This window comes from Mirounga leonina, unplaced genomic scaffold (genome assembly GCF_011800145.1).
Source record: "Mirounga leonina isolate KUSES-001 unplaced genomic scaffold, KU_Mleo_1.0 Mir_353, whole genome shotgun sequence".
Classification (NCBI taxonomy): domain Eukaryota; kingdom Metazoa; phylum Chordata; class Mammalia; order Carnivora; family Phocidae; genus Mirounga; species Mirounga leonina.
Window position 1 is genome coordinate 518469 of NW_023270699.1, and position 18389 is coordinate 536857.

Here is an 18389-nt window from a genome sequence, read left to right on the forward strand (position 1 = left end):
GAGTGGCTAATGCTGAGTCCCCTCCACTATGCCTGCATCCTCTCAGGATAGGATGCCTGCCCAGGGGGCAGGATGCACTTCGAGGCTGCCTGCAGGGGGCTGGATGACCTGTAGGGCCACTGCTGTGTGTGTGACTTGTCCATGTGGTCCGGAACCTCACCTCTGGCTCTTGGTGCCACTGGGTCTGAGTGCTTAGGGCTTTTGCAGGCTCAGCTGGTCTGGTTCCTTCCATACCAATATCTCTAGCCCTTCAGGACTAGCTTCCTCTGCTTCCTTAATCCGGTGGTTGTTCCCATCTGCATGATGCTTTCTAGAAACTGATCAGAATCCCTTGGCTACTGCTGGTTTGCCTTTACCCCCTTCTGTTGTTATGGGCGTACCTGGTTGGTTTGTTTTTTGGGCTTACCTGTTTTTATACCTGTTTAAGGGTAATTGTTCAGATTAAAGTAACATCTTCAAGCACAGTTCTACCTAGAGGCTGAATTATCTGTTGACCTGGCTATTTCTTGCACTAATGTACAGTCTCCTGGAGGGAGGGCAGCCCAGAGAGCAGTGAGCATTTGGTCGCACTTGCTCTGGGGCTCACAGTCTCTGCTGATTTGTCCTCTGGTGTGTCCCTCCTGATGGTCTAGATGTTGTTCCAGGTGGCTCACGGTGCCCTTAGCGACTGTGCCCTTGACGCCGTGGAGACACAGAAGGAGCTCCTGGGAGCCAGTGGGCTCATGCTGCTGCTTCCCCCCAAAGTGGAGAGCGAGGACATGGCGGAGGAGGACGTGTACTGGCTGTCTGCGTTGCTACAGATCAAGCAGCTCCTTCAGGCCAAGCCCTTCCAGCCTGCGCTTCCACTTGTGGTCCTTGTACCTAGCCCAGGAGGGGACGCCATGGAGAAGGAAGTGGAAGATGGTTTGTGAAGGCAACTTCGCTGATGAACCCACATGTTTCATAAATGGGTCGAGCCCCTGGTCTGAGGAAGTGTTGGCAGTGTGGTGTAGAGGGTCAAGGGACAGTGGTGACTAGGAGCAGGGCTGGGTGGGGTCAGTGCAGTGAGATGTGTTTGTCTGCACACTGAGAGCAGAAGATAGGTGACCTCCATTTGTTTCTGTCAAAGGTCTGATGCTGCAGGATTTGGTTTCAGCTAAGCTGATTTCAGATTATACCGTTATTGAGATCCCTGACTCCGTTAATGATTTACAAGGTACAACTAAGGTAAGTCTTCATCATTTTTAAAGGCCCAGTAAGACACTTCAGTTGTCCCCTTTTGTTCTGTCTTAATAAATGTACAAATAATACATTATATGTTAAAAAAAAAAGAAGATAGCAGGAAGGGAAAAATGAAGGGGGGGAAATCGGAGGGAGAGATGAACCATGAGAGACTATGGACTCTGAGAAACAAACCGAGGGTTTTAGAGGGGAGGGGGGTGGGGGGATGGGTTAGCCCGGTGATGGGTATTAAGGAGGGCACGTACTGCATGGAGCACTGGGTGTTATATGAAAACAATGGATCATGGATCACCACATCAAAAACTAATGATGTACTGTATGGTGACTAACATAACATAATAAAAAAAAAGTAAGTGTAATGTATATATTACTGCTTGGATTTTTTAAAAAATTAATTTATTTTATGTAAATTCAGTGAACGTATAACGTATTATATTATTGGTTTCCGAGTAGGTTGTCAGTGATTCATCAGTCTTATAAAGTACCTGGTGCATATTACATCACATGCCCTCCTTAATGCCCATCACCCAGTTACCCCCTCCCCCCACCCCTCCCCCCTCCAACAACCCCCGTTTGTTTTCTATGCTTAAGAGTGTCTTACGGTTTGTCTCCCTCTCTGATTTTGTCTTGTTTTTATTTTTCCTCTCTTCTATGATCTTCTGTTTTGTTTCTTAAACTCCACATGTCACTGCTTGGGTTTTTAACTTTATGTTTTGTCAGGCAGCTTTCAAAAAATATAAGCAGAAATCAAAATAAAAGATAAAATCTGCCCCACAGTCTTGCTGTCTACAACCAATTAAATTGTTTATGTAAATTTCTTTAGAGGTTTTGTTGTAACAGTTCCATTTAGGGAAAGAAGTGCTGGGAATTACAGTGAAAGTAACTGCAGGAAGGAAGACGTAAGGGTGTGAGAGCATGTGGGTGTGCGCTGAGACGTTAGGCCTAAGCATGGGGAGACATGGCTTCCCTTTCTGTGCATGGTGAAGACGATGTTCAGGACTGGTTTCCCTCGGGCCAGAGCACTTTCAGGGGTGATCCTGCAGGCTGCATTCCTCGGGGTAGGATGGGACCCGGAGCCCCTCCCTGGGAGGCTTAGGAGGCCGAACTCAACTACAGTGGAAGTTTCTGCCTGCTTCCTGGTGTGGTTGGCAAGGTGGTGCTCGCCGTGGCACCTGCTGTGGGAGGAGCACCTTCAGGAAGCTCTTTCTGGAAAACAGGGTGAATTGTTTAACCAAGTCTCTTCTGACTGTCTTTGTGTCTCAGGTTTCACAGGCCGTGCAGTGGCTGGTCTCCCACTGCCCCTGTTCCCTTGACCTTTGCTGCCAGACCCTCGTTCAGTATGTGGAAGATGGGGTTGGTCGTGAGTTTAGTGGCCGGTTTTTCCATGACAGAAGAGAGAGGCGGCAGGGCGGCCTGGCCTCGCAGGAGCCTGGAGCCATCATCGAGCTGTTCAACAGTGTGCTGAACTTCCTCGCCTCCCTGGTGTCCTCTGAACAGCTGTGCGACCTGTCCTGGCCTGTCGCTGAGTTTGCTGAGGCGGGGGGCAGCTGCCTGCTTCCTCACCTTCACTGGAACGCCCCGGAGCACCTGGCCTGGCTGAGGCAGGCTGTGCTCAGCTTCCAGCTTCCCCAGATGGACCTTCCACCCCTGGGGGGTGCGTGCTCATGCTGAGGGGTCCTGGCTGGGGAGGAATGTGGGGCAGCCAAGCCTCCTGTTCTCTTTCTTACTGTACTGACAGTCTGGCAGGTATTGGGCACTAGCGTGAGGTTTGTGTATCCTCCTTCCCCGTTCCCACACCGTACCTGCTTGCACCTGCCTTTCGGTTCAGGGGTCAGATAGGGCTGGGGCTCTCTGTATGGGGGGGCTGTTGGCTCTTTACCACCAATAGAGGAGTCTGTGGGTGTCTGCACAGCCCAAGGAAGAAGGTGGTGAGTGATGTCGGGAGGAATGCTTAACCCAAGGCCTGTGGTTTTTGAATTGACAGCAGGTTCTGTCCTGCCTTTGCCACAGGGTGTGGGGGCAAAGAGCATGGGGACCAGGTAGCCCTGCCCATGCTGCTGGCTCTGCTGGGGCCATGCCACACAGTGCCGCTTTACCACCAGTGTTGCTTCTTTGTCAAAGAAGCTTCTGTTCTGTGACTCTGGTTGTGTCCAGGTGAGGCAGTTCTGATGAGACGTTATAGGTCCCCTGGGCTGGGCAGGGAGGTTGTCCCTCCCCTTGCTGACAATGGCAGGAGGAAATGAGGCTGTTTGCTACTTACGTGGCAGGACCACTCTCCTTTGGGCCTTGTGGAACAGAGGCCTCAGGTGCCCTTCTGAACTCCGGGGTGTGGTCTTCAGTAGGTCCAGCCGATGCTTGTTACTGAAGAAACCCAAAGGGAAGGGAACCACACAGCATAAATCCTCTGTGCTGTGAGCTAGTGCAGGGTTCCCCAAGAGAAGCCCAGACTTCCTCTACCAGAGCCACCTGGTTGCTGGTTAAAATACAGATTTCTGGTGCAACCACAGGCCTGGATAGTCAGAGCCTCTAAGGTGGACTCTTTGTTGTGTATGTTGTCCAGGGTGCCTGCACCTCTTACTGGGACATAGGGAAGGAGATGTTCTTCCCTCCCTCAGCAGCTGTGGTTCTGTTATTTTCAAATTCAAAAGCAAACTTCTCAAATACACAGTTGTCTTTTTCTAAGAAAATGCAGTGAGAACATTTTGTGTAGTATATGCCTATGCTTTGGCCAAACCTTGTAACTGAGGAGGTGCTTTCTCTCCAGCGCCCTGGCTCCCTGTGTGCTCCATGGTCGTCCAGTATGCCTCCCAGATCCCCAGCTCTCGCCAGACGCAGCCTGTTCTCCAGTCCCAGGTGGAAAACCTGCTCTGCAGAACCTACCGCAGGTGGAAGAGCAAAAGCCATTCCCTGGGCCAGGGGACAGGGCCCTCAGTTGCTGAGATCCCATGGGACGATGTCATTGCTTTGTGCATCAACCACAAGCTGAGGGACTGGACGCCCCCCAGGCTTCCCGTCACATCAGGTAGTTAGTACTCGGTGCTGTGTGGTCACCTCAGTGACTTCCAGGTGACTGTAAATATTGGGAGGAGCTAGGAATGTTCCAGGAGAACCTAGACCTACCTCCCTGAAATGGGCCCTTAGGCTGGCTCTAAGTTAGATTTTGGTGACTCTGAGTAGTTATACTGGCCATGCCACAGTCTAGACATGAGCCTGTCTGAACCTTAAATGACCCATGGACATTGGGGCATATTTGGGGCATGGGAGTAACATAATTGTGTGACTTTAATTAATCAGTAGGACTTGTCAAATCGGTGTATTTAAGCAGATTTCAAGCAGTCACTTGTTGCTCTTTTGATATTCTTTTCTCATTTGTTTTTTGTATTGTCTTTTCAGAGGCTCTGAGTGAAGATGGTCAGATATGTGTATATTTTTTTAAAAACCATTTGAAAAAATATGATGTTCCTTTGTCATGGGAACAAGCCAGAATGCAGACACATAAGGAGCTACATCTGAGTCAGGAGCGGTGAGATCTGTGTCCATTATATATTTCTGTCCCAACAACCAGCAGAGCAAACTGACTTATTCTTCTCCAGAGTACATGGAACATGAATGTTCTACACACAGATTCTAGCCCACTGTGTGTATGTTCTGAAAAGTACTCGAGGAACAGATCATTCTCATGCAAGCATGTTATTTATCAGATAGGCCTGACCCTGAAATCATAACATAGCCAGGAGAGTGTAGACAAAAGAAAGCTGACATCTCATCTGACTTACAAACCTGGTTTAAAAGTACTGAATAAAACGTGTTAGCACATATAATCTTTTAGTACATCAAAAAATTCACAGTAGGCTTTATTCCAGGATAAATCATGTCAACAGAAATCGACTCATGTAATTCGCTATCATAGCATAAAAACAGTGATCATTTCAGTAAGTTATTTAAATGCTTTTCTTAAAGTTTATACCCTTCCACCCCAATTTATACTCATTCCTAAATTTCTTATCAAACTTGGGTAAAAAAATTCCTTAGCTTGATAAGGCTTTCTACCATAAAACTACCAAAAAAAAAAAAAAAAAAAACTTCTTGCTAAGACATTAGAAACACGTCAGAACCAGTCTGAGCTGCCCCTGACGTCACTTGTTCACTGTTGTCCTGGAAATGCTGCCCAGTTCAGGGACACAGATAAGATGGCGTAAATATTAAAAGGTAGGAGGAACTGCCATTTCCACACAGTAAAACTGTCAGTTCGGGAAAATCAGTAGTTATGTCCTTAGAAGTTAAACGTCCTTCAGAGTTCAGCAAGGTGATCAGACAGATGGGCCTGCAGCGTACAAAAATTGTCATTCACAGCAGCAACAAACCCTTAACATATGGACATAAACTTACCCAGGAAAGGCCTTAAACCCCTGTGAAGGGGACTCTCGGGGCCCTGAAGGTGCAAAGAAAACCTGAATAAATGAGGGACGGGCTAGCTCTGTTGATGGGAAAATGCAGTGCTATGAAGATGTCAGTTCTCAAACGTAAAGTCAGGGCATTTCTAATCAAAAACCCAAAAGGATTTATACCCCTGGTCTTGACAGGTTAATTCTGAAATTCATCAGTATGAGAAAATGTGTAGCAGTTACTGAGAAAATTTTGAATTAAAAAAACAAGGAGGGTCTACTGTGCCTGATAGCAGAACGTACAGTAAAGTTACAGCAGACTAATCAGATCAGGGAATCCAGAAACAACCACACGTGACGAAGCACCATGCCGACCAGTGAGAAGAGGATAGCCGTTGGCATCTGTTTGGAGAAAACAGTAGATACTCTTTCTTCCACTGTTTGTGAATATTACTTACACATGGATTTAAGAGCTAAATGTCAAAATAAGAACCTTGCCAATATTAGGGGAAAATAGAGACCTTGTTGATAACCCTGGGATGGGAAACCAAACTCGGAGGAGAGAAGCTCCGAGCACCGAGCTGCCCAGGAGAGAAGGGAAGCCTCTTCCATAAGGCAGAAGACCCTGTGCCCAAGCCTGACCCCAAGGGAAGCCAGAAATAGGCAAGGTCTGGGACTCTGTGTCTACACCCACACTCCTGATGCTGGAGGAACCCCTTCTCCCTCTTTCCTGACCATAACCATTTCAAAACATGTACTTACAGTTTGGGGATAAAGTCTTTTCATCCTGCAAACAAGTTTCCGGCTCCGTTACTACACACGCACCGGAAAGGGAAGAGGAATGTGGAGCATGGCCCAGAGGGGCGGGTTCCCAGCACCCAAGATCTGATGTGCGGAGCCTCTGCCCAGGAGCTCCTGGCCCAGTGTCTGTCCCAGAGTCTGCTGCTGGAGAAAGAGGAGAGCAAGAGGTGAAGTCCATTCCCTTCTGTTTATTGTATCCTTTAGGCTTCTTCGTGCTGGATTAGTAAGGATCCCAGTGATGTGACTTTGTTTAAAAAAGGCCAGTCAGACGTGTAAAGTGTAAGCTCTTTGAAGGCAGAGGCAGGGCCTTAGTATGTCTTAACTGTTTCTTATTTGAAAGCCATTTCACTTATTGTTCATTATTGAGAGTCAGTCCTAAGTTTTCTGGTGGGAAGAAAGTGTGGCTGGCTCCTGGAGTGTCTTCAGTGGATAGTGCTGAATGTCTGGCTGGCACCAGCTCTCTGCCCTCGGCAAGCCTGAGGGTGCCGTTGCATCGTCCCACACTGTAGACCCTCCTCTGTATCTCCCACCACCATGTTATGGTTTCACTAAGTGAACCAGGAAGAAGGCACTTTACAAAGTGGTCCGTACCCAGCCCCCACCCCCAGCAGCCTCCCTGGGTCTAGCTTATCACCAAGGGTAGCCCCTCCCCTTGGCTGGGATTCCATCTCCCACCCACTCAGGACACTCCAGTGAGCGTCCCTCTCTGTTGTGTCCCCCCCCCCCCCCCCCCAGCACCCAGACTGGGGACCATCCCTGAGTTTCTGCTCCCTTGACTGTAAACTCCTCAAACAGTGTGGTTCTCTTTTCTCAGTCTCTCCTGACCCCCTCTCTACGCGCATGTCTGCTCTGGTCAGGGTCACTGCAGCCTGCACAAAGCTGAACTGACCATGAACCCCAGTCCCCGGCAGTGTTCCATACCTTTGTTCTCTCCCTCCTGACTCCCAGGAGGCCCTGAGTCCCTTTCCTGCCCAGCTGGCAACTCCCCCTAGGACTCTCCTGGTTCTTCCTCATCCCTGTGCACTCCTACCTATCTTTTGTGTCATCTGCATCCCCACTCCCCAGTGAAAGCATCCGGTTCATGAATTTTAAAATAACATCAATATTCTGACAACTCCAAATTTATATCTCAACCCCTGAGTTCTCTGAAGTCCAGATTTGAATATCCAACTGGTTTCTTGAAGTCTTCATTAGTCATTTATAGGTTGCGTGATAGCCATCTCAATGCTAACATCCCAAATCTAATTCCCAATTTTCCCCCAGTCAGCTCCTCCTTCGATGGTTTTCTCAGTTGATGGGGCTTTGTCCTTCCAGCTGCCCTGGCCAAATGTCTTGGAATTATCCCTCCACATCCAGTTCATCCATAAATCCTATTCTATTAAAAATATATTCAGAATTGGACCATTTTTTGCAGTGGGCCGTGGTATAGTCTTGGCAGACCCATTGTGAGCCTTTCAAGTGTTACTCCTTTGCTTATAACCTTCCAGTGGCTTCTTCTCCAATTAAAGGCAGAGTCTTTATGAAGTGGGCAGGCCCTACATGCTCTGCATCCCATTTCCTTTCTGACCTCTCTGCTCCTTCAGCATGCCAGGCAGCACACAGCCAGGCCTTTGTGTTTGCTGCTCCTTTTGCCTGAACTCCTTAGCCACCTTCCTGATATACCGTGGCTCACCTTGCACTCTACGTCCAGTCTCTGCTCAAATGTCTGCTTCTCAGGGAGGCCCTCCTTACTCGTCCCCCGAACCTTCTGGTCGTATCTCTGCTTTGTCTTTCTCACCTTCAGACCACATTTCCCTTACCTTGTGTTCCTGTCTTTCTCCCCTCAGTAAAGTATAAGCTGCTTACAGCCAGACCTTGTGTGTTTTCTTTCAGTGCTATAACCCTGGTACCTAGAATGGTGCCTAGTGTTTGGTGGGGGCTTGATAAATATGTGTTGGAAGAGTGAATGAATGTGTCATGATTTCCAAAGTAGATTTTCCTAGGTCCGTCTCATTTAAGCAGTTGGATCAGATTGTTTTTCTTGAAAAGACTAGTGTATGGAGTGAACAGCTCTGAAGTGTGTTAGGTGACAGTGGGGTATTACTTTGAGTTAATTTTAACTATAACCATCAATCCATATATTTGGATAATCCATTAAGAGATAAGAATTACCAGGGCGCCTGGATGGCACAGTTGGCTAGCCATCTGATTTTTTTTTTTTTTTAACATTTTACTTATTTATTTGACAGAGAGAGAGAGACACAGCGAGAGAGGGAACATAAGCAGGGGGAGTGGGAGAGGGAGAAGCAGGCTTCCTGCTGAGCAGGGAGCCCGATGCGGGGCTCGGTTCCAGGACCTAGCCATCTGATTCTTGATTTTAGCTTGGGTCATGATCTCAGGGTTGTGGGACTGAGCCCTACATTGGGCTCTGTGCTCATTGCGGAGTCGCCTTGGGATTCTCTCTCCTCCCTCTGCCCCTCCCGCTTACGTGTTCTCTCTCTAAAATAAATAAATAAATCTTAAAAAAAGAAAAGAGAGATAAGAATTACTTATAAACACCAAAATAAGGGTGCCTGGGTGGCTCAGTCGGTTAGGTGGCTGCCTTTGGCTTGGGTCATGATCCCCGGGTCCTGGGATCAAGCCCCACATTGGGCTCCCTGCTTGGTGGGGAGCCTGCTTCTCCCTCTCCCTGCTCTGCCTGCCGTTCCCCTGCTTGTGCTCTCTCTCTCTGTCAAATGAATAAATAAAACATTTAAAAAAAAAACCCACACACCAAAATAAGCCAGAGAAAATAAACCAAATGAGAGAATTATGAGTAATATTAAGTAACATGCAAAAGCAGTTTTTGAATAAATGCCACCTTTTCCATTAAATCTAATTTGGGCTTATAAATTAAAGAGAAGATTAAAATTTTTAAGAGTATGATTCTACTTCTCAGTTGATGTCATAACTTTGTTCTATCCTTAGTAAAAAGCAAAGCTTTAAAAAATTAGAAGTAGGAGCACTTAGCTGGCTCAGTCGGTGAAACATGTGATTCTTGATCTTGGGGTTGTAAGTTAAAGTCCCATGTTAGTTGTAGAGATTACTTAAAATCTTTAAAAAAATTAAAAATATATACAGGAGAATCAAGTGAATGATCGTTAAATGTTTTCTTCCTCATTCTCAAATGCTTTAGGTTTGAAGATCAGCTTCAGCAGTGGTTGTCTGCAGACTCAGGAGTGTTTACGGATTCAATGTCCCTTCCCCTCTACCTTCCTCAGACTCTGGTGTCTCTGCCTCAAACTATTGAACCTGTGATGAAGACAGTGACCGCTACTAGCCCTCAGGTGGGAGGAGAGTACATTTGGCATTTGAATTAGAATTCAAGACTGAGAGAATGGCTGGGAAAAGTAATGTCTCCATTCATCCTATGGTGTTGTGATGACCAATAAATTATCAGGTTAAATAAGATATTTTCCTAAGCTTAATCTGTCAGTGTTATAGAGGCCCAACTAATTCCGTGTTTCTACTTGTCAAATGAAGGGAGAGTGGAATTAAAATACGCTTAAGAACCGAACAAAACCCGTAACTGTGCTGGCACGCAGTGAGGGCACTGAGCAGAATAACAAAGGGGATGACAGTGGCTTCTGTTGGTGCACATCATGTCCAAGCCTTGGCATCACCCTGAGCTTCCTTTCTGGGATTAACCTTCCCTGAGGAAAATTAATGAATGAAGATAAGATCACAGATGTCAGGGGCTCACCCAGGATTGTGCAGCTGCTCTGTGGCCGAGCTGCTTTTCAAAGCCACACTTGACTGGCTCCAAAGTTCAAGGTCTTTCTACCTCACCATCCTCCTTCAGTGGTATAAGAAGCAAAAATAGTTTTCATCATAGATACATAATGCTGGACAGGTGGAAGGTCTGCTCCTGGACTGGCTTTAGGAAGCCCTTCAATAGGGGAGAAAAGCAAATGAAGATGACATACTGTTTACATTTATCAGCTTGGCAGATACCTCAAAATAGTTACACACTTTGACTTAACCATTTTGCCCTAAAGAAACTACTATATGTAACAAAAATTAATGTTTTTTTGTTCGTTTGCTTGTTTTTTGTTCACTGTAGTGTTAATCATACTGCATAAAAAATGGAAACTGGATATCCAAAGATAGGGGTCTGGCTGCTATTCCAGGTCATATGATGGAATAGCTCATAGCCCTCCACAGTGATATTTTATAAAAATAATTGACACTAAAAGTTGCTGATGATACAATCTGAAGGAAACATTCCATGTGCAGGTGATACCAGCTGTATATGTATATGCTAGAAGAGGCTGGAAGGATGTAGGATAGGTGCCAAGAGGTGTGTTTGTTGAGCCCAGTAGGCCCCAGATGAAGTTTCTAACATGAGCCAGATCTGCTGCCCTTAAAGAGAGTATATTTGGGTTCCTGGATATCCCAAAACTATTTTTAGGTTCTTTTTTATTTAAATAGAATGAAAGGACAGGGGAGCAGCTGCAGTTGTCAGAGGCAACAGGCACATCTATGAGCGAACGGCTAAAGCACCTGGAAAGGCTGATGCGGAGTTCAAGGGAGGAGGAGGTTGCCTCTGAGCTCCATCTCTCTGCACTGCTGGACATGGTGGACATTTGAGCTCCTGGACATGAGAGAGGGAAGGTCTCCAGAAGATTTTTGCTTTTACTCAAAATAATGTTATTCTCAGATGCTTGATGCACTGTTGGGAATGTGATTATTAATCATGCAAATAAACATTTGAATGTCTACTGAGGCCTTTTCTAGTTTTCAGAATGAAAGGCTCTTTTCTCCTGGGTAGTGTCTTTGATATTCTTATGTTTCATCTCCTCAGACTGTCACCCATCAACATACGCTCTGAGGGAGTTTGCAGCTTACATTTCTGTGTGTGTCATTCGCTGTCACAGCAAAGTTGCAGTCACTGATGTGCCAGACATCACTAATTCAGGGACGAATAAAGCACAGGAACTGTGCTTGCAGGCCCACCTCGCTCACATCTGAGAGAGCCAACTGTGTATGTACCTAGGAATCTGAGGATGTGCTTGGGGCATGTCCCTGCACTGGAAGCAGGGGGAGACGAGAGGATTAGGTGGAGGAGAGAGCAGGATTCCTGGAGAGAAGTGCAGGGTGTAGCTGGGGAGAATGGGATGTAGCTGAGAGGATATGATGAAAACCTGGAGGTGCCAGCTTGGAAGTGCTGCCAAGTGAGGACATAGGCCAGACCACAGAGACCCTTGCTGCCTTATTCTGAGTGCTATGGGAATCCACTGTTGGAGGAAAGTGGTTTGGTCACATATTCTTTTTATTTTTTTGAAATAGCGATCGAGAGAGCAGGAGCAGGGGAGTAGAGGGAGAGGTAGAAGAAGGCTCCCCGCTGATCAGGAAGCCCGATGCGGGGCTCCATCCCAGGACCCCGGGATCATGACCTGAGCTGAAGGCAGACGCTTACCTGACTGAGCCACCCAGGTGCCGCCACAAACTCTTTTAAAAATGGCATATGGGGATGGTCAGCAAGACAAGGAAGGGATCTTGAAAGGGGTGCTGTAGCCATCTAGGTGAAAAAGGAAGGGTATAATCCTGAGTTTGCTAGCAGTTAGTTTGAAAGACGGATAAATCTGAGCCCTCTACAGAGAGGCCTTGTTTTTACATTTACTTGTTTTTCTGTGTTCTTAATACTTTACCCAAAACTTTCTGCCTTAAGTGTAAAGCTCTTCTAACACTATCATGTGCATCAGTTAATGTGCTAGTTCTACTTTCTTATGGAGATAACCCACTGGGAAACACCCATTTTTCTGCCACAGCATAGACATTTCCTGGATTCTCAGTTCTGTATTTTCCTCTTCCTTTTCTTGCTTTCTCATTTTGGTGGAGCCCGTTTTCTAGCAGCTTTCTGAGCTTGCAGATCTTGTCTTTACTTCTACCCTTAATGGAAATGGAATTTTAGGTTGGTAATCATTCCCCTGTGTTTTTGTTTTTTGTTGCTGGAAGTTTTACAAATCATCTCTGCCCGTGGTGTTCTTAAATTTCTCAACAACATGCTTGATGCATTGGTCTCCCTCCCGTTACTCACCCAAATTGTGCTGAGCACGTAGTAGTGCTTTTTCCCCTAGTGTTACTGCTGTGTGACCAACTACCCCAAACATACATAGTAGCTTAAATTTGGGAAGGATTTGGCTGGGCAGTTTCCTCTTGGGATTTTTCATATAGTTGCAGTCAGGTATTAGCAGGGTGCTGCAGTCACCGGAGGGCTTGACTAGGTTGGATGTCCAAGACAAGTTCATTCACATGGCTGGCAGGTGATGTTGCACTGTCGGCTGGGGGGACAGCTGGGGCTTTCAACCTGAGTGGCCAGTATGTGACCTCACTATGTGGCTTGACTTACTCATAGCCAGGTGGCCTCAGGGTAGTGAAACTTCTTACATGGAATCTCAGGGCTCCAAGTGCAAGGGCCCTAGTGAGCAAAATGCAAGCCCAGCTTTGGAACTCCTGCGGGCTAACTTTCATAGCACTATATTATATTACAAACATGTGGTTAGAGATGCAAGGGATGGGACACAGATACCATTTATCAATGGGGATGAGTGTTAAGATCATATTGTATAAGAGCATGTGAGATGGGAGATGTTGCAGGAATCTTTTGTTTTAGAGAGAGAGAGAAGATGCCGAGCAGGCTCCACGCCCAGCGCAGAGCCTATTGCAGGGCTCGATTTCACAACCCTGAGATCATGACCTAGGCTAAAATCAAGAGTTGGATGCTCAACTAGTCAACTAAGCCACCAGGGCACCCCAGCAGGAATCTTTGGAAAACAATCTGCCATGCTTTTTCAGTCTGGAAAATTATTCAACTATGCTGGAGGTTTTGGAAATTATTTAATATATTCTTCACCTCCACTGTTTCCCTTTGGAACTCCTAATATTTAGATGTTTGACAACCTGGATTGATCCTCTAATTTTTTTTTTTTTTTTAAAGATTTTATTTATTTGAGAGAGAGTGAGAGAGAGCACAGGCTGGGGGGGGGGGGCGGGGTGGGGAGGCAGAGGGAGAAGACTCCCTGCGAGTGGGAAGCCTGATGCGGGGCTCGATCCTAGGACCTTGGATCATGACCTGAGCTGAAGGCAGACACTTAACTGACTGAGCCACCCACGTGCCCCGATCCTCTAATTTTCTTCTCTCCTTTATTTTTTCTATCTTTATTTTTTAATCTCCTACCCTAAAACTTCCCTATTTTATCTTCCTATTTTAGTGACTTTTAAAATCTGTTGCCGTATTTTTTATTCCTGAGTCTTTTTTCTTAATGTTTCTTATTTATTGAATCCTGTCCACTTGTTTATTCAGTATATATTTTTGGAATGTTTACTCTGTGCTAGGCATTATTCCAGGCGCTGGGGATATGGCAACAAACAAATTTCAGCCCTCACAGGGCTTGTATTTTAGTGGGGAGATATGGAATAAACAAGATAAGTAGGCAAATTGTTTGGTATGCTAATTGGTGGTAAGCAATGAGGAAAATAAGGGAGGGAAAGAGTGTCAGATGGTTCTTGTTTCATGGGTACAACATCCTACCTCTGTGAGGACATGTTTTTGTCAAAATCCTTTTCCACACCTTGTACCATCTCCATTTCTCAAAATTTCCTTTTTTGGTGTGTTTTGTTGTCTTTCTTCATAGAGGCTTTCCTCAAATGTCTAGCTCATGTTCATGATGGGGCTCTGAGGAGCCTGTTGGAAGCTCTGTGTCGAGGGTTACAGCCTGCCAGCTGATAGGCTCCTCCACTTACCCACTGGGTCTCAGATGCCAATGTTTGCAGGTCTTTTGGGGGCCATTTGCTCCAGAGAAATCCTCTTCTTACTGCCCAAAGCTGTATGGCTGAGTGGGAGAAGCAGGACTGGGCTCCTCCACGAGTGTAAGGCTTTTACTCATACCCCATTTTCAGTGGCCCTCAGCTGTGTCTGGTTCCTGAGTTCACACCTGCTCTGACTCAATTGTTAGATGTGACAAGACAACTTACTGGTGACTGATAAGAGCAATCTTAGGAAATGTGAAGAGAAAAGGCTGGTGGCAGAGTTTTCTTTTTTTCTTTTTTTAGGCGAAGGGATCTATCATCCTACTGCTTATTCAAAGGTCTTCCATTTTCCGCACCTTCCTTGGGTTTGTTTGCAAGAATGGTCTCTTTTCTTGATGGCTTCACCCCAGTATATGGGTTTCAGCTTTCCTCTGGCTTGCTAAGTTGGTTATCTCTCCTTACATCACAACCTCTAGAATTTTGTTGATCTCTTAGTTTCCTGGTACCTCCTCTCCCGTTCTTAAACTGTTGAGTTTTTATGATTATATTTTATTTATTTATTTATTTAGAAGATTTTATTTATTTGACAGAGACACAGTGAGAGAGAGGGAACACAAGCAGGGGGAGTGGGAGAGAGAGAAGCAGGCTTCCCGCTGAGCAGGGAGCCCGATGTGGGGCTTGATGCGGGGCTCGATCCCAGGACCCCGGGATCATGACCTGAGCCGAAGGCAGCCGCTTAACGACAGCCACCCAGGCGCCCCTTTTATTACTTTATGTAAGTAGAGCTTGGATGGGAAATGGAAGCCAATGCCTGTGCTCAGTCTGACATGTTTAACTGGAAATTTGCCCCTTAAAAAACCCCAAACTCTGCCACCAGTGTTTTGTCTTCACATTTCCTAAGATTCTTCTTATCAGTCACCAATAAGTTGTCCCGCCACATGTAATCATCAATTCTCAGACCTCATTTTACAATCCCTTCAAAACCTCTGCACAGACCACCGCGTCTTCACTTGGCTCCCCTGACTCCGCATTCCTCTGGTTTTTCTCCCGTTTCTCTTGCCACACCTCTTCTGAACTGGAAGGTATTGGTGCCACAGGGCTCATCCTGAAAACCTTTTCTTTGGAATACTCCTTCTCTAGTTCTTGTCCAATCTTACGTTTTCAAACATGACCTAAAAATAGGTAACTCTTAGATTCCTCTCTAGCCTTGTCCTCTCCCGAGCACCAGGCCGCTCCAACGCACCTACTTGCACGTCTGATGACCATCTGTGTCGTGAAGTATCCCCAGTGTAAGCTGAAATCTTCCCCAACACCGTCTCTACTTTTGTAAGTGACACCATCCTGTGCCCAGTCGTTCGTGCCCCAAACCTCAGGGCCTTTCGTATCCAGTTCACTGAACGAGCTGGCATTGGTAGGGAGCACGGTTTGCTCCCGTGACGGTCTAGAAACTCTGTGATTCTCAGACGGATTTTTAGTTTTTTCCTTTGCAAGATACTAAAGACCCCAATTGCTACTTTGCTCACAGAAAGCCCGGTACAGTAAAACACCGGAAGTCGAACGGGCTCCAGCGGGAGCCTCGTTCCTCCCCGGGCTTTGCCAGACCCAGGGTGTGAGGGGTCCACGTGGGCCCGGCCCCGGTTCCCACCTAGTTCGCCGAGTTCGGAGACCCCTTCCCGCGCTTCCCGCTCCCAGGGAAGCACGGGCTGGTGCCTCTGGGGGCGGCCGGGGCCAAGCGCGCTCGGCTGCCCCGAGGACGCCTTGCGCGGCCCGCTCGCTGCGCGGCGCGCGGGGGCAGCTCTGCGGCCGGAGCCCGCGAGAGCCGCCCGGCTTCGCGCGGGGTCAGCGCTGCGCCCTGACGGCACGTGTCCGGCGTGTCCGCGCAGGGCTGGCCGCTGACGCCGTCCCGCTGCTGGGCGGCCGCCTGCGGCTCCTGAGCGGGGCGGGGAGCGGCAGGCGGCCCTCACTGACCATCCACCACCGGCGCTGCGTGACGCGGGAGGGGCGGGCGCAGCACACTCCCCGGAGCCCGCGCAGCCCGCGGGCCCCCGGCCCCAGTGCCCCCGCGTCCGTGTGGGCGCCGCTTCCCGCGCCCGGGTCCCCTTCAGGCCCGGCCTCTGTGTCCGCCTGTCCCTCTTCCGGCGCGGCCAGGACCGCTCGCGCTCCAGCTGTCCTGGGCCCCCAAACTCCGGCACCCCGCGAGCGGCGGAGACTGTCCCCGAGCGGCCCTCCCCGCCCCGGGGCCGCGGGGCCCGGCCTCGCGAGGAGCCTCTCCCGCCGGCTTCCCCGCAGGCCCGCGCCGCCGGCCCTCCTCCTCCTCCTCCGAGGCTTCCCCCTCACTGCCCAGCAGCGCCCCCAGCGGCAGGCTGCCGTCTTCGCCTCGCGCGCTCACCTCCGGCCACCCGGCCTCCGCCAGGGCACGAGCTCGCCCCGCCCGAGCCTCCCGCCCACAGCGCCCCTGCTCGCCGGCGCCGGGCGCGCGGCCGGCCGCCTCCGCGCGTCGCCTTCCGTCGCGCCGGGGCCGACGCGGGCTCCCGGCGGGACTGCAGGCCCCGCCCCGGCCCCGCCCCGGCCCCGCCCCCGCCCGTTCCTCGGCCCCGCCCGGCCCCGCCCCGCTCAGGCCCCGCCCCGGCCCCGCCCTCACCGCGCTGGGCCGTCCGGCTCTCGGCCACTGAGGCGGCCGAGCGCGCCCTGGGCCCACCTTCGCGGCGTTCTGATTGGCCGCAGGAGCATCGGCCCACCGCGCCCCGCGGCGTCCGCCGAGGCGAGCGAGCGAGCGGGCGGGCGGGCCCCCGGGTGTGGGGCCAGAGCCCCGAGCCCCGAGCCCCGAGCCCCGAGCCGTGGCGCGGGCGGCGGCGGCGGCCGCGCGGTAGCTAGCGGTCATGACGGAGGGCACGTGAGTCCCCGCGCCCCGGGACCCCCGGGAAGGGAGGGCGCGTCGGGGCGCCCGGAGCTCGTCCTCTGAGCTGCGCGCGACGGCGCCTGCCCGTGGGCTGCAGGGAGGGAGCGCGGCGGGCGCGGGGCCGGCGGGGCCGGCGGGGCCGGCGGCTCAGCCGAGCGCCGTCGCTCCCTCGCTCCCTCGCCCCCAGGTGCCTGCGTCGCCGAGGGGGCCCCTGCAAGACGGAGCCCGCCACCGAGCTCAGCCGCTGGCGCCTGCGCAGCGAGCGGGGCCGGCAGACGTGGACGTACCTGGCGGGCGAGGCGGACCCCGGCCGCGGGCCGACGGCGCTGGAGGCGCACTCCCTGGGCCTGGACCCCGTACGTGCGGCGCGGGGCCCGGCGCGGGCGCCGAGGGCGGCGGGGGGCTCGCGTCAAGCGGCCGTGACCCCGCCGGGCGATGCGGGCGCGCCCGCCGTGGTCTCCGAGGCGCGGTTCTCGGGCCGGCGCCCCGCCTGCGAGGAGCGCAGCCGCGCAGGGGTGTGCGCCGGGGGGCTGGCGCGGGCGCACCCCACGCGCCTGGGCGCCTGCGAGAGGGGGTGGAGGGGTTGGGAGAGGGTGGCGGGACCCGGCGGGCCGAGAGCCTCCCTTCTCTGCTGAGCGGCCTTGCAGACTTCAGAGGACACGCGTGAAACCCGCAACGCGGCGTCATTGCAGTGGCGCGGGCTCCTGGCCTGGCCTCCGAGCCCTGGGCTCCCCTCTCCTCTCTCCTCGGCAGGGGCGTCACTTCAGGGACCTGCCCAGAGCCGACACGGCCCGTGGAGGGGCGCTGAACGGGATGGAGTTTTACGTGCGGCTGCAGGCTGAGGATGGGCACTGGGCGGGTGACTATGGCGGCCCGCTCTTCCTCCTGCCGGGTAGGTGGCCGCCGCCCGGCTTGCCGGTGGGGCCAGCCTGGGGCAGCGTTGAGGCCCCGCCGGGCCTGGGCCGGGCCCAGTTCCGGCCCGCGGCGAATGAGGTGTGAACAGGCGGGTGCAGACCCGGGAGCTTGTTTGTGAAGGGCCTCTGGAGGGTTGCCGCGTGCCTGTGTCGTCCTGGTGCTGGTGCTGGGGGACGGGAGCCCGGTGTTCTCAAAGGGGAAGCCGGGGGCACTCTTGTGGGGGCAGGGGAGGGGCGGCTCTTGAGGCCCGGTACAGAGAGGCAGAGCACTCCAGGTGGAGGACCCAGCCTCTGTAGAGATGTCGGAGATGGGCCGGTGAGGGGTGGGGTCTTTTTTTTTTTTAAGATTTTTTTTATTTATTTGACAGAGAGAGAGACAGCGAGAGCAGGAGCACAAGC

General features: G+C 50.8%; 2 protein-coding genes across 9 annotated transcripts in view; both read left to right on the forward strand.

Moving 5' to 3' along the window:
- The window catches only part of MCM3AP (minichromosome maintenance complex component 3 associated protein), a 52111-nt gene extending 40960 nt beyond the window's left edge, over positions 1-11151 (forward strand). For 4 of the 5 annotated variants that reach the window (XM_035029997.1, XM_035029996.1, XM_035029998.1 and 1 more), the window contains 8 exons: positions 633-903; positions 1109-1206; positions 2485-2875; positions 3986-4243; positions 4615-4744; positions 6371-6574; positions 9562-9712; positions 10857-11151. In XM_035029997.1, coding sequence (XP_034885888.1) covers positions 633-903; positions 1109-1206; positions 2485-2875; positions 3986-4243; positions 4615-4744; positions 6371-6574; positions 9562-9712; positions 10857-11015 — 1662 coding nt within the window. In that variant the 3' untranslated portion in view covers positions 11016-11151. The remainder of the gene's footprint in view (positions 1-632; positions 904-1108; positions 1207-2484; positions 2876-3985; positions 4244-4614; positions 4745-6370; positions 6575-9561; positions 9713-10856) is intronic. The other variant, XM_035029999.1, reaches the window with a different exon arrangement.
- Positions 11152-16981: 5830 nt separating this feature from the next.
- LSS (lanosterol synthase) overlaps positions 16982-18389 on the forward strand; it is a 37165-nt gene continuing 35757 nt past the window's right edge. For all 4 annotated transcript variants that reach the window (XM_035030012.1, XM_035030010.1, XM_035030011.1 and 1 more), the window contains exons 1-3: positions 16982-17070; positions 17264-17432; positions 17830-17968. In XM_035030012.1, the coding sequence (XP_034885903.1) occupies positions 17057-17070; positions 17264-17432; positions 17830-17968 (322 nt within the window). In that variant the 5' untranslated portion in view covers positions 16982-17056. The remainder of the gene's footprint in view (positions 17071-17263; positions 17433-17829; positions 17969-18389) is intronic.